This window comes from Mustelus asterias, unplaced genomic scaffold (assembly GCF_964213995.1).
Source record: "Mustelus asterias unplaced genomic scaffold, sMusAst1.hap1.1 HAP1_SCAFFOLD_774, whole genome shotgun sequence".
NCBI lineage: Eukaryota > Metazoa > Chordata > Chondrichthyes > Carcharhiniformes > Triakidae > Mustelus > Mustelus asterias.
The window spans coordinates 20093-35868 of record NW_027590721.1 but is presented as its reverse complement, the minus strand read 5'-3'; the positions used below and the strand labels follow the sequence as shown (position 1 = coordinate 35868).

The window sequence follows — 15776 nt, the reverse complement described above, 5'->3', positions numbered from 1 at the left end:
TTGAAAGTGGAGTCACAGGTGGACAGAGTGGTGAAGAAGGCATTCGGCATGCCTGGTTTCATCGGTCAGAACATTGAATACAGGAGTTGGGACGTCTTGTTGAAGTTGTACAAGACATTGGTAAGGCCCCACTTGGAATACTGTGTACAGTTCCGGTCACCCTATTATAGAAAGGATATTATTAAACTAGAAAGGTACAGAAAAGATTTATTAGGATGCTACCGGGACTTGATGGATTGAGTTCTAAGGAGGAGTTGGATAGACTGGGACTTGTTTCCTTTGGACCGTAGGAGGCTGAGGGGTGATCTTATCGAGGTCTATAAAATAATGAGGGCACAGATCAGCTGGATAGTTCATGTCTTTTCCCAAAGGTCGGGGAGTCTTAACCTTAGAGGGCAGAGGTTGAAGGTGAGAGGGGCAATTATTTCACACAGAGGGTGGTGAGTGTCTGGAACGAGCTGCCAGAGGCAGTAGTAGAGGTGGGGACAATTTTGTCTTTTAAAAAGCATTTAGTTAGATGGGTCTAGAGGGATATGGGCCAAATGTGGGCAATTGGGACGAGTTTAGGGGTTTAAAAACAGGGGCAGCCTGGACAAGTTGGGCTGAAGGGCCTGTTTCCATGCTGTATGTAAATCTGAATGATGACGCAATGAGGTGCCGCCCACTCAGTGACGTGGCTGGAAGCGGCCGTTAAACGGTTTCCGCGCGCGGCTGGAGGGGGCGTTCTGACGTCACTGCCGACGCACAGCACGTGACCTGGATCTGGCCAATCGGCGAGCGGACAATCAGCCGCCGCCGTCTCGAGTGCGGAGTTCAGGCGCCGCGCCGTTTCTCACTGCGTGTGCGGGGCTTTCCCAGCGGCTTCACACCGAATCTTTGAGTAACGGTAAGGAATTAAATGAGAGAAAAAGTCTCCGCTTCAGCGGCGCCGACTCTCGCTGACTGGGATTGTCCCCAGTGGCAGCGAGTCGCTGCTTCATCACAAGCTGCCCGAGTGCGCCCGCACTGGCTGCCAATCATTTTGCTGGAGCGGCTTCCTATTGGCTGTGTTAATGTGACGGACAGCAGAACGCACCAATGGGGAATGAGGGTGCGGTGAGGTCCCGCCCACTCAGTGAGAGCGGCTCGCGGTCACGTGGCGCGGCCGTTGACGGTTTCTGCGCGCGGCTGGAGAGGGGGGTCTGAAGTCACTGCCCGCTCACAGCACGTGACCGGGAGCTGACCAATCGCCGGAAAGCAGCCCTCGCCGCCCCGAGTGCGCCTGCGCCAACTTTACTCCGGGAGGGTGCGGCCCGCTTCCCACTGCGCGCAGGCGCACTGCGGTTTGTTGCTGCGTATCCGGGTATTTCCGGGTTTGTGAATCACGGGGAGGAATTAACGGCCCAGAAAAAGTTTCAACTCCAACAACATTCAGCTTGAGGATTAAAATGGCGGTTTCCTGTGTAAATACAGCCCGTCTTTGTATCATATTAACAGAGCGGGGACGGTCAGTTACATTGTGGGCGGCGCGGTGGCTCAGTGGTTGGTGCTGCGGTCTCACAGCGCCAGGGAGCCGGCTTCAATTCCCGGCCTTGGCTCACTGTCTGTGTGGAGTCTGCACATTCTCCCCGTGTCTGCGGCCCTTTCCTCACACTCTCCAAACATCAGCAGCACCGGGGCACTGGCCAGGCTCAGTTGCTGCTCAGTGTCAGGGGGATTAGCAGGGTCAACACGGGGAGAGGGTCTGGGTGGGATTGTGGGCGGTACAGACTGGATGGACCAAATGGCCTCCTCCTGCACTGCAGCAATTGGATGATTCAATGTTTCACAGAAAGATCTGTTATTACAATCCAGGCCGTGTCTGTGTAAACACTGCTGCAGCATCTAAATTACTGCAATCAAGCGCTTGTCTGAGTAAACACAGCACCAGATCTCTCTTCATTATTTCAGTCTGGGCCCTGTCTGAGCATTTGCAGCACATGAAACTAAATTGCTTTGTGCGGCTGTAAATCAACAAATGCAAGGAAACTGACAGAGGTTGATTGAATACGAGGATACGTGCACATTCACAGTGCAACACGTGTATTGCCACAGCAGCCCCAAATCCCAAACTCTGTAGACAGAGAGAACTGGAACCCACAATGTTTGTGTCTCATGGAAATCCCCTCCCCTCCCTTTTGCCCTGTCTGGGCTTCTACTGCACAACTTTCACCTCGCTGACTTTGCCGGCCTTGGCTCACTGTGTGGAGTCTGCACATTCTCCCCGTGTCTGCGGGGAGTACCTCCGACTCTCCAGAGATGAGCAGGATAGGTGCATTGGCCATGCTAAGTTGCTCCTCAGTGTCGGGGATTAGCAGGGTAAACACGGGGATAGGGTCTGGGTGGGATTGTGGGCGGTGCAGACTGGATGGACCAAATGGCCTCCAAATTTATCTATCCCTGCCTTAAAATCATTCAATAAGGCAGCCTCAACTGCTTCACCGGGCAGGGAATTCCACAGATTCACAACGCTTTGTGTGAAGAAGTTCCTCCTCAACTCAGTCCTAAATCTGCACCCCTTATTTTCAGGCCATGCCTCCTAGTTCTAGTTTCACCTGCCGGTGGAACCAACTTCCCTGCTTCTATCTTATCAATTCCCATAGTCATAGAGGTTTACAGCATGGAAACAGGCCCTTCGGCCCAACTTGTCCATGCCGCCCTTTTTGTTTTAAACTCCTAAGCTAATCCCAATTGCCCGCATTTGGCCCATATCCCTCTACACCCATTGTTCCCATGTAACTATCTAAATGCTTTTTAAAAGATAAAATTGTACCCGCCTCCACCACGACCTCTGGCAGCTTGTTCCAGACACACTCCACCCTCTGTGAAAAAATTGCCCCTCTGGACACTTTTGTATCTCTCCCCTCTCACCTTCAACCTATGCCCTCTAGTTTTCGACTCCCCTACCCTTGGGAAAAGATATTGACTATCTACCTTGTCTATTCCCCTCATTATTTTATAGACCTCTATAAGGTCACCCTTCAGCCTCCTACGCTCCAGAGAAAAAAGTCCCAGTCTATTCAGCTTCTCCTTATAACTCAATCCATCAAGTCCCGGTAGCATCCTTGTAAATCTTTTCTGCACCCTTTCTAGTTTAATAATATCCTTTCTATAATAGGGTGGCCAGAACTGTACATCGTATTCCAAGTGTGGCCATACCAATGTCTTGTATAACTTCAACAAGACGTCCCAACTCCTGTATTCAATGTTCTGACCAATGAAACCAAACATGCCGAATGCCTTCTTCCCCCCCCTGTCCACCTCTGATTCCACTTTGAAGGAGCTATGAACCTGTACCCCGAGATCTCTTTGTTCTGTAACTCTCCCCAATGCCCTACAATTAATTAAGTCCTGCCCTGGATCAGTCTACCAAAATGCATCACCTCGCATTTGTCTAAATTAAACTCCATCTGCCATTCGTCAGCCCAGTGGCCCAATTAATCAAGATCCCGTTGCAATTGGAGATAACTTCACTGTCCACTATGCCACCAATCTTGGTGTCAGCTGCAAACTTACTAACCTATATTCTCATCCAAATTATGAATATAAATGACAAATTAACAGTGGGCCCAGCACTGATCCCTGAGGCACAACGCTGGTCACAGGCCTCCAGTTTGAAAAACAACTCTCGACAACCACCCTCTGGCTTCTGTCAAGAAGCCAATTTTGTATCCATTTAGATATCTCACCCTGGATCCCGTGAGATTTAAGTTTATGCAACAACCTACCACGTGGTACCTTGTCAAAGGCCTTGCTAAAGTCCATGTAGACAACATCAGCTGCCCTGCCCTCATCTACCTTCTTGGTTACCCCTTCAAAAAACTAAATCAACTTTGTGAGACATGATTTTCCACTCACAAAGCCATGCTGACTGTCCCTAATCAGTCCTTGCATCTCTAAATGCCTGTAGATCCTGTCTCTCAAAATACCTTCCAACAACTTACCCACCACAGATGTGAGGCTCACTGGCCTGTAGTTCCCAGGCTTTTCCCTGCAGCCCTTTTTAAACAAAGGCACATTTGCCACTCTCCAATCTTCAGGCACCTTACCCGTGACTATCGATGATTCAGATATCTCAGCTAGGGGACCCGCAATTTCCTCCCTAGCCTTCACAACGTCCTGGGATATACTTCATCAGGTCCCGGGGATTTATCTACCTTGATGCACTTTAAGACTTCCAGCATTTCCTTCTGTAATATGTACACTCCTCAAGGCATCAATATTTATTTCTCCAAGTTCTCCAACATCCATGCTTTTCTCAACAGTAAATACTGATGAAAAATATTCATTTAGGAGCTCGCCCATCTCTTGTGGATCCGCAGATAGATGACCTTGTTGATCCTTAAGAGGCCTTACTCTCTCCCTTGTTACTCTTTTGCCCTTTATGTATTTGTAGAAGCTCTTTGGATTCTCCTTTGCCTCATCTGCCAAAACAATTTCCTGTCCCCTTTTTGCCCTCCTGACTTCTCTTAACTCTACTCCTACACCCCTTATACTCTTCAAGAGATTCACTTGATCCCTTCATTATCTTATATGTTTCTATAAGATCTCCCCTCATTCTTCTGAATTCCAATGAGTATTGCCCCAGTCTACTCAGTCTATCCTCATAAACCAACCCTCTCAACTCCGGAATCAACCGAGTGAATCTCCTCTGCACCCTCTCAATATGTCCTTTCTCAAGTAAGGAGACCAAAACTGTACACCGTGTTCTCGGTGTGGCCTCACCAGCACCTTATACAGCTGCAACATAATCTCGCTGTTTTTAAACTCCATCCCTCCAGCAATGAAAGACAAAATTCCATTTGCCTTCTTAATTACCTGGTGCACCTGCAAACCAAATTTTGTGATTCATGCACAAGGACACCCAGGTCCCTCTGCACAGCAACATGCTGCAATTTTTTACCATTTAAACAATAGTCCATTTTGCGGTTATTCATATCCAAATGGATGACTTCACATTTACCAACATTGTACTCCATCTGCCAGAACCTCGCCCACTCACTTAGACTATATATATGCCTTTGCAGACTTTCAGTGTCCTCTGCGCACTTTGCTCTGCCACTCATCAGAGTATCATCTGCGAATTTTAACACACTACACTTGGTCCCCAACTCCAAATCATCAATGTAAATCGTAAACAATTGCGGTCCCAACACTGATCCCTGAGGCACATCACTCGTCACTGATCGCCAACCAGAAAAACACCCATTTACCCACACTCTTTGCTTTCTGTTAGTTAACCAATCCTCTATCTATTACATTACCCGTAACACCGCACACCTTTATCTTATGCAGCAGCCTTTGGTGCGGCACCATGTCACATTTCTTCTGGAAATCCAGAAACACCACATCCACAGGTTCCTCATTGTCCACTGAGCACGTAATGTTCTCAAAGAATACCACCAAATTAGACAAACGTGACCTGCCTTTCATGAACCCATGCTGTCTTTCCAACGGGACAATTTGTATCCAGATGTCTCGCTATTTCTTCCTCGATGATAGATTGAAGCATTTTCCCAACTACAGAAGTTAAACTAACAGGTCTACAGTTACCCGCCTTTTATCTAACTACTTTTTTTAAACAGTGGCGTCACATTTGCTGTTTTCCAATCTGCCGGAATTACGCAGAGTCCAGCGAATGTTGTTAAATTACCACTAGTGCATTTGCTATTTTCCCCACCATCTCTTTTCGTACCTTGGGATGCATTCCATCAGAGCCAGGAGACTTGTCTGCCTTTAACCCATTAGCTTGCCCAACACTACCTCTTTTGTGGTGATAGTTTCTAGGTCCTCCTCACCTGCCATAGCCGCCTTGTCACCAGTGACCTGGCAGCTATGTTCCCTGCCAGGTGTCCCTAAAATGGGAGAATGCGATATCTGCTTGAAACATAGAAGCTTTCCTTATCTGGTGGGGACTGCGGGGACCAGACAGTGTTTGAACTCATTTCATCATATTTTGCTTTGTTTAACTTTTCTTTGAGATTCTGTTCATTTTTAAGAAGCCACATTTGTAGTTATCCCTTTGTTGATCTGGTCTATTTTGTTAAGATGCATGTTGCAAGATGCAGAATTTCACTGGCATTTCAATCTCTGAGCTTTTCCCTTGCATGCCAGCGCTCCACAGTCTCAGTCACCTTGCAGAAATGTCCCCCTCATTTGAGCAAAGAGCAGAAGGTATTCCTGTGTCAGCAACTGCTGCACCTCTGGGAGGGAGAATAGGGAAAAGGTGGGAGAAGAAGGGAAAGGGAGTGAGAGGTGGAGGTGGGAACCAATTGTGGTTTTGAGTGGTTCAAAAAAACAAATTGTGCAAATTTATGGTTTCTGAAATCTGTAATAATTTTCAGGAAACTGAGCAGTGGATGTTCGGTGAATTATCAACCTGGTAGATTGTGTTCAGTAACGGGTGAACAATCATCTCATTGAATGTTCACTTACTACTCTTCCTGTAAGTTTGTAAATACCTGGTGTGGTTCCTTGATGGGGTGAGGTTCCTCAATTAACTCCTGCTGATGTTGGAACAGAGTCTGATCAATGAAAAGTAATGTTGTCCCTCACAATTGGTCAGAGCAGTGGAGAATAGGAAAAGTGAATGGGGAAGATTGAAGAGATAGGGAGGGAGTCAGTCACAAGGTGTTTGGAAGGAAAGGAGGGAGGAACTCCTTGGTGCCATGGACACCAATGGATCTTGGCACAAGGACAGTGAAAAGGTGAGGCTTTATTAATTTCCGTTTAAAACTTTCCTCTTTGAACTGTTCTCTCTCTATCTCTCTCTCCGCCGGAACTGTTACTTGTTTCTTTCTCCTTTTCCTATTTTTATTCTGTTTTTGTCTCTAATATTTTCTGGATTTTATTTTGTGTCAGTCAGTGACCAGAATGAGACTGAGCTTCCTTGCTGTTTAAGGGAGGGTGATTGACACCTAGATCCACCAATCAGAGAAGGGGAAGCATCGAAGCCCTGGCCTTGGTGTTAACAGATGTGCACGGACCATCATGACCAGCACTATGCATGTGCATGACCAGAGTGCGGCTCCTCTCTCTGCGCATGCATCGGCCTGCCGCCTGAGCGCAAGAGGAAACAGTTAGAAAATAGACACAGAAAAAAAGAACAAAGAAAATTATAGCAGAGACACAGGCCCTTCAGCCCTCCAAGCTTGCACCGCCCATGCTGCCTGAACTAAAAAAACTACTCTTCCACGGGCCATATCCCTCTATCCCCTTCTGTTCATGTATTTGTCAAGACGCCCCTTGAAAGTCACTGTCGTATCCGCTTCAACTACCTCCTCCGGCAGCGGCTCCAGGCACCCACCACATGTGTAAAAAAAAACTTGCCTACTACATCTCTTTTAAACGCTGCCCCTCGCCCTAAAACCTATAGCCCTTAGTAATTGACTCTTCCACCCTGGGAAAAAGCTTCCGACGCAGCATCAACACTGAGTAGATCTGGGTGATTATAGAATCATAGAATCCTACAGTGCAGAAGAAGGCCATTTGGCCCATCGAGTCTGCACTGACCACTATCCCCACAACCCCATGCATCTATCCTAGCCAGTCCCTCTGACACTGAGGAGCAATTTAATTGCAATTGTAATTTTGTAATTGTAATTGTAAATTTAATTGTAACTGGATTACAGAGTACTGGGCTAATGGTAAGATACTTGGTAGTGTGGATGAACAGAGAGATCTCGGTGTCCATGTGCATAGATCCCTGAAAGTTGGCACCCAGGTTGATAGGGTTGTTAAGAAGGCGTACGGAGTGTTAGCTTTTATTGGGAGAGGGATTGAGTATCGGAGCCAGGAGGTCATGTTGCAGCTGTACAAAACTGGTGCGGCCACACTAGGAGTATTGCGTACAGTTCTGGTCGCCGCATTTTTGGAAGGATGTGGAAGTGTTGGAAAGGGTGCAGAGGAGATTTACTAGGATGTTGCCTGGTACGGTGGGAAGGTCTTATGAGGAAAGGCTGAGGGACTTGAGGTTGTTTTTTTTTAGAGAGAAGAAGGTTAAGAGGTAACTTAATAGAGGCATGCAAGATGATCAGAGGATTAGATAGGGTGGATAGTGAGAGCCTTTTTCCTCGGATGGTGATAGCTAGCACGAGGGGACACAGCTTTAAATTGAGGGGTGATAGATATAGGACAGGTGTCAGAGGGAGGTTCTTCACTCCGAGAGTAGTAAGGGCGTGGAATGCCCTGCCTGCAACAGTAGTGGACTTGCCAACATTAAGGGCATTTAAATGGTCATTGGATAAACATATGGATGACATTGGAATAGTGTAGGTTAGATGGGCTTTAGATTGGTTTCACTGGTCGGCGCAACATCGAGGGTCGAAGGGCCTGTACTGCGCTGTAATGTTCTATGTTCAATTTAGCATGGCCAATGCCCTTACCCGCACATCTTTGGATTGTGGGAGGAAACCGGAGCGCCTGGAGTAAACCCACGTGGACATGGGGAGAATTGTACAAACTACATACAGACAGTGACCCAAGCTGGGAATCGAACTCTGGTTCCTGGCACTGTGAGGCAGCAGTGCTAACCACTGTGCCACCGTGCAGATTCTGGTCTGAATACGGACAGCATTATTAGAGAGGATATCAGAGTGATTCGAGTCTGAATACAGAGAGCATCAAAACTGAGTGTTTCTGGGTGATTTTAGTCTGAATAGGCACAGCATTATAACACTGAGTATACCTCCTGTTACTGTTACACTTTTCAAACACACGCTGTTTCTGCACATCTATCCTCAGCTCGGAGAGCAAATTGCCAATTTTCGCTTTTCACCCAAAATGTGAACAGACCCGGGACAGAGAAATGGGGAAAGTAGTAAAACATCAGACAGTGTGTAACCCGGGGAGGATGGAGTCAGTGAGATCAGACAGTGTGTAACCCGGGGAGGATGGAGTCAGTGAGATCAGACAGTGTGTAACCCGGGGAAGATGGAGTCAGTGAGATCAGACAGTGTGTAACCCGGGGAGGATGGAGTCACTGAGATCAGACACTGTGTAACCCGGGGAGGATGGAGTCAGTGAGATCAGACAGTGTGTAACCCGGGGAGGATGGAGTCAGTGAGATCAGACAGTGTGTAATCCGGGGAGGATGGAGTCAGTGAGATCAGACAGTGTGTAACCCGGGGAGGATGGAGTCAGTGAGATCAGACAGTGTGTAACCCGGGGAGGATGGAGTAAGTGAGATCAGACAGTGTGTAACCCGGGGTAGATGGAGCCAGTAAGATCAGAAAGTTTGTTAACTAGGCAAGATGTAGTGATTGAGATCAGACAGTGCCCAACCCGGGGAGGATAGAGCCCATCGTTATCATTCAGACAGACACAATCCCAGGTTGAGGGTTCAAAATATCGGAATCCTCCTCACCATGTGGACTTGCGTTGGAGGGATGTTGCAAGGAGCAATCACTTAGCGCTGTCAGTTGCTTCTGTTCACACACACACTCTCAGTTCTTGCTTCATTTGAGGCATTTAGGTTTCCAGGGAAATTCACCTTGACTACACACATTTTCTGGTTTTCTGAAAAGCATGTTAATTTGTTAATTTTTGCAGTTCTGCCCCCCGTTTCCGATCTCAGTGCACCCACAGTAGATGAAGCGAAGGGGGGAGTGGTGGAAGTGAAGATAGGGAGGATGTCTGGTAACAGGAGGGAAGCCCCTCCCGTTCCTGCTTTGGCCTTGTAGGCTATTACTGGCTCCAGGAAGACCAGATTCGATAGGGTTCTCCTTCAGACAATTTACTCATTTTCTGTGGCCAGGTTTACTGCTGGTTTCCCTGGAAGGGGAGCATGCCATGTCCACCGGCATGAGCGAGAAATTCCTTACCTGGAGGGCATTTGCAAGGTCTGGGATAGACATTGAATCTCTTTACAGAGATTGTGTTTTGACGTTTCAATTTTCCCCTGGTAGTCTGCCTACTTGATGCCGCATCCCAAGATACAAAAGAAGTACAAGGAAGGACACCCAGAAACCTCACAGAAATAATAGAAACCCTACAGTGCAGAAAGAGGCCATTCGGCCCATCGAGTTTGCACTGACAACAATCGCATGTTGGACTTATCCCCACAACCCCACGCAGTTACCCCATTAATCACTCTAACTAACACATCCCGCCACACGAAGGGACAATCTTACATGAATAATCAACCTAAGCCGCACATCTTTGGACTGTGGGAGGAAACCGGAGCAGCCTGAGGAAACCCACAATGATACGGGGAGAATGTGCAAACTCCAGACAGACAGTGACCAAGCCGGGAATCGAAGGCACGTCCTTGGAGATGTGAGACAGTAGTGCTAACCATTCTGCCACCATATCTCCCAATGCTAAACCAGTTTGTTCATATCCATAGCTCTTCATGAGTATCTCAATTAAAGAAAGAGTTCCACAGGCTGGAAGATGTTTGGGATGAGTACTCCAGAGCGTAGTCTCTTGGCAGCTGAAGGCAAGGGGCCCATGTATAGAAGAATCCAAATAAGGACTGGCCAAACTTTCAGGAGTGCGGAAATATTGCCAACATCTAAGGCTGGGCTATAATATCTGGCTGGGAAGTTTGAGTCAGTGGGTATGTTTGAGAAGCTCGATCCAGATGGTGTACAAGGATCTAGGGTTAATGAGACGTGGTGCAAGTTAGGATACAAGAAACAAGTTTCAGGGCAGTTTGTAAGATCATCTTGCATGTGTAACACTATTTTTTATATGCTGGCAAGCAATACATTTATGATAAATAGATAGCCCACCCAGTGGGAGTCCAGAGAATGGGATTGGGAAGATAAACCAATGCCAGTGATATGTGCTGTGCGATTTACTGGATAAACAAACAGACAGGGACAATTTCCACACAGCTGGAAGGCAGTGAAGAGATGATCATGTGACAAACTGTGCCAAAGGCTTCAGAGACGTAGAGTCGGCTGAAGATACTTCACTGACCATTTTATTTCTGCTCGAATGTAATGTTTGACTTTGATACGAGCTGTTTCAGTATTGTGGTGTAGGTGGAAACCTAGTTAGATGTATTCAAACAAGTTCCAAGAAAGGTGTGTCTACATTTATCAGGTAAAGTTATCGTCATGTGTTTTGGAGAAAAGGAGGCTGGACATGGGCCAGGGATTTTCAAGGGCAAATGAAATCAAGATGATTTTTTGAAGAGGCAGTACCAAGGTTGTGGGGTCACCGTCAGATCTACCATATCTACATGGTGTTTGTGAGATTGTAAATACTAAAAGATTGTCCCCATATAAATTTTGGAAATCACATTGCTGCTTAAAGATACAAACAAGGCATTTTCACTTCACAGTTTCCATTTAACCCTGCTCTGGATTTGTCTATTTCAGAGCACCAGAATCGAAAAATGGCTGAAGGTTTCAACAGCGGAGTATATCCAATATCTTCAAAAAGATTGACTTTGGACAATGGTAGGTTCAGAAAATACTCCCAAGTTTTCACCGTCCTGTTAATGAATCCAGACCTCATTCATGAACCTGCAGTTCACACAAGGAACAGAGAAGAATATAGTGGCAGCAAATTATAAACCAGTAAAACTGATATAATGAAGTTGTGCTGAAAGCAATGTCTAGTGCATGTCGATAGGCATTGTTTACATGGACATCCAGAAGGAATTTGGACAGAGTTTCTTAAGATTTCTGTCATGCAATTGAAGGCAAATTTGTGACCTCATTGTGAAATTGGTGGAAAAGCAAGGGATAGAGATGAGGTAAATGGTGATTTAGGCTGACTGTCAGGATGCAACTTGCTGTGTTCCAGAAGCATCTGTGTTAGACTTACAATTATTAACCAAATTTATTGACAGCCTAGATGTTGGAATAAAAAAATGGATATATAAAACTGATTATGACACAAAGTTATTGAAACATTGTCGTCAATATAGCTGGCAATATAAGAACATAAGAAATAGGAGCAGGAGTAGGCCATCTGGCCCTTCGAGCCTGCCCCGCCATTCAACAAGATCATGGCTGATCTGAAGCGAATCAGTTCCACTTACCCGCCTGCTCCCCATATCCCCTAATTCCCTTATCGATCAGAAAACTATCTACCCGTGATTTAAACATATTCAACGAGAAAGCCTCCACCACTTCAATGGGCAGAGAATTCCAGAGATTCACTACCCTCTGAGAGAAGAAGTTCCCCCTCAACTCTGTTCTGAACCGGCCCCCCCTTATTTTGAGGCTGTGCCCTCTAGTTCTGGTTTCCCTTCTAAGTGGAAAGAATCTCTCCACCTCTACCCTATCCAGCCCCTTCATTGTCTTATATGTCTCTATAAGATCACCCCTCATCCTTCTAAACTCCAACGAGTACAGACCCAATCTGTTTAATCTCTCCTCATAAGCTACACCCCTCATCTCCGGTATCAACCTGGTGAACCTTCTCTGCACTCCCTCCAAGGCCAATATATCCTTTCGCAAATAAGGGGACCAAAACTGCACACAGTACTCCAGTTGCGGCCTCACCAGTGCCTTGTACAGTTGCAGCAAGACCTCCCTGCTTTTATACTCCATCCCTCTCGCGATAAAGGCCAACATTCCATTCGCCTTCTTGATCACCTGCTGCACCTGCAGACTGAGTTTTTGCGATTCATGCACAAGGACCCCCAGGTCCCTCTGCACAGTCGCACAATGTAATTTTTCTCCATTTAAATAATATTCCAATTTACTATTATTTCTTCCAAAGTGGATAACCTCACATTTGCTAACATTATATTCCATCTGCCAGATCCTCGCCCACTCGCTCAGCCTATCCAAGTCTCTCTGCAGACTTTCCGCGTCCTCCACGCAATTCGCTTTCCCACTCACCTTCGTGTCATCAGCAAACTTGAATACCCTAGATTCAGTCCCCTCCTCCAGATCATCTATGTAAATGGTAAACAATTGAGGCCCCAGCACCGATCCCTGCGGCACGCCACTGGTCACCAACTGCCAACCAGAAAAGCACCCATTTATCCCATCTCTCTGCTTCCTGTTAGATAGCCAATCACCAATCCACGCCAACACCTTACCCCTAACTCCGTGTACCCCAATCTTCTGCAGCAACCTTTTGTGAGGCACCTTATCGAACGCCTTCTGGAAATCTAAAAACACCACATCCACCGGTTCCCCTCTGTCAACCGCACTAGTGACATCTTCATAAAAGTCCAGTAGATTCGTCAAACACGACTTTCCCTTCATGAATCCATGCTGCGTCTGCTTGATCGAACCATTCTTATTCAGGTGCTCTGTTATTTCCTCTTTAATAATGGACTCGAGCATCTTCCCAACTACGGACGTTAAGCTAACCGACCTGTAGTTACCCGCCTTATGCAATGAAATATCAGTAAATTAAGTGAATTGGCACGTTTGTGGCAAATAGATTAAAATGCAGGCAAATATCAGGTCCTTCACTTTCAATAAGGGATAGAACAGGGCCCTTTCCAAATGTGGAAAACCTAGAAACTTGGAAGCTCTACAGAACCTTGGGAATTCCTGAATATAGATTGTTAAAATATCGTGAAAAGGGAGCATAAAGTAAAACAAACAATTTAATGTTGGATTTTATGTCCAGAGGACAAGAGCATGTAGGGATAGAAGTTAGGGCACACGGAGTTGGGGGTAGTGTGTTAAAGTGGATTGGGGACTGGCTATCCGACAGGAAGCAGAGAGTCGGAATAAATGGGTGTTTTTCCGGTTGGAGGAAGGTAACTAGTGGCGTGCCGCAGGGATCGGTACTCGGGCCGCAACTGTTTACCATTTATATAGATGATCTGGAGGAGGGGACGGAGTGTAGGGTAACGAAGTTTGCAGACGACACAAAGATAAGTGGAAAAGTGAATCGTGTGGAGGACGGAGAAGATCTGCAGAGAGATTTGGACAGGCTGAGTGAGTGGGCGAGGATATGGCAAATGGAGTATAACGTTGAGAAGTGCGAGGTTATACACTTTGGAGGAAATAATAACAAATGGGATTACTATCTCAATGGAAACAAATTAAAACATGCTACCGTGCAAAGGGACCTGGGGGTCCTTGTGCATGAGACGCAAAAGCCCAGTCTGCAGGTACAACAGGTGATCAAGAAGGCAAATGGGATGTTGGCCTATATTGCGAGGGGGATGGAATATAAAAGCAGGGATGTCTTGATGCACCTGTACAGGGCATTGGTGAGGCCGCAGCTGGAATACTGTGTGCAGTATTGGTCCCCTTATATGAGGAAGGATGTATTGGCATTGGAGGGAGTGCAGAGAAGGTTCACCAGGTTGATACCGGAGATGAGGGGTTTGGATTATGAGGAGAGGCTGAGGAGATTGGGTTTGTACTCGTTGGAGTTTAGAAGGATGAGGGGGGATCTTATGGAGACTTATAAGATAATGCGGGGGCTGGATAGGGTGGAGGCGGAGAGATTCTTTCCACTTAGTAAGGAAGTTAAAACTAGAGGACACAGCCTCAAAATAAAGGGGGGTCGGTTTAAGACAGAGTTGAGGAGGAACTTCTTCTCCCAGAGGGTGGTGAATCTCTGGAATTCTCTGCCCACTGAGGTGGTGGAGGCTACCTCGCTGAATATGTTTAAAGCGCGGATGGATGGATTCCTGATCGGTAAGGGAATTAAGGGTTATGGGGATCAGGCAGGTAAGTGGTACTGATCCACGTCAGATCAGCCATGATCTTATTGAATGGCGGGGCAGGCTTGAGGGGCTAGATGGCCTACTCCTGCTCCTATTTCTTATGTTCTTATGAGACAAGCTCCTGAATAGACTAATCCCGGCTGTGGCGATTGCAGTTAAAATAAAGGCAAAACCTTTCAGGAATGAAATTGAAAAATGCTTCGAAACGCAAAAACATTTCCTGCAAAAAAGGTAATTGATATTGGAAAGTTGATGTGAATTGCTTCTTACTAACCAGGGGTATGAAGTGATTTGGAGGTCAGCTGGATACATGGGTTTTATTCACAAATGAGATAAATATCATGAATGTTTTCTGAAAGATAGTTGATAACATGGCTCACATGACATTTAAGTGGGTTGTTTTAAGTTTACGGGAAATTAAAACAGTCTAGATAGGAACTCATTGTGTTTCATTTTTTTCCAATTTCTGTTCACAGATCCAAACTCTAAAATCACTGAGTTCTTGACAAACTGTGAAGATGACCAACTGTTGCTGTTGACCAAATTCTACCGGGACAGACTAGAACAGGTGATTGAAGGAGTGGCGAGACTCTGTCTGATGTTTGCAACATGCGATCATATTGGTGTGAAAGAAAGTCATGTAAGTCCAGGATATAGTGGGTTTAGTGATTTTGCCCATTTTCACTTCGCAGACCTGATGAAATTAGAGGAAGAATAATTTGCTGAACAGTAAGAAGCTATGGTCTCTCTTGCTGCTCTCCTAAAAACACAACTGTTCCAGTGCAGCTACAATGCATCTACCCAACAACGTGTAAAAAATGTCTATCCCATTTGCCCAAAACAGGACAAATCCATATGGAAAATTTGCACCCCACAAGCCTCCTTCCACTAAGTGGCAGAGATAAAATGAGTCATTGCCAGTGACTTAAAGTTGTAGATACTTTGCAGTTTGGGACGGCAAAGTGGCACAGTGGTTAGCATTACTGCCTCATAGCGCTGGGAACCCGGGTTCGATTCCTGGTTTGAGTCATTGTCTCCGTGGTGTCTGCATGTTCCACGTTTTAAAGTTTATTCATTATTGTGAAAAGTAAGCTTGTATTAACACTGCAAAGATGTGACTGTGAATATCCCCTAGTTGCCATACTCCAGCGCCTTT

The 15776-nt window shown here is 46.2% G+C and overlaps 1 protein-coding gene across 1 annotated transcript in view; it reads left to right on the top strand.

The window, feature by feature from the left end:
• Nucleotides 1–409: 409 nt before the first annotated feature.
• The window catches only part of LOC144487403 (uncharacterized), a gene marked incomplete at its 3' end in the record, with an annotated part of 33391 nt that continues 18024 nt past the window's right edge, over nucleotides 410–15776 (top strand). The window contains exons 1-3 of the mRNA XM_078205492.1: nucleotides 410–886; nucleotides 11346–11426; nucleotides 15097–15260. Coding sequence (XP_078061618.1) covers nucleotides 11363–11426; nucleotides 15097–15260 — 228 coding nt within the window. The remainder of the gene's footprint in view (nucleotides 887–11345; nucleotides 11427–15096; nucleotides 15261–15776) is intronic.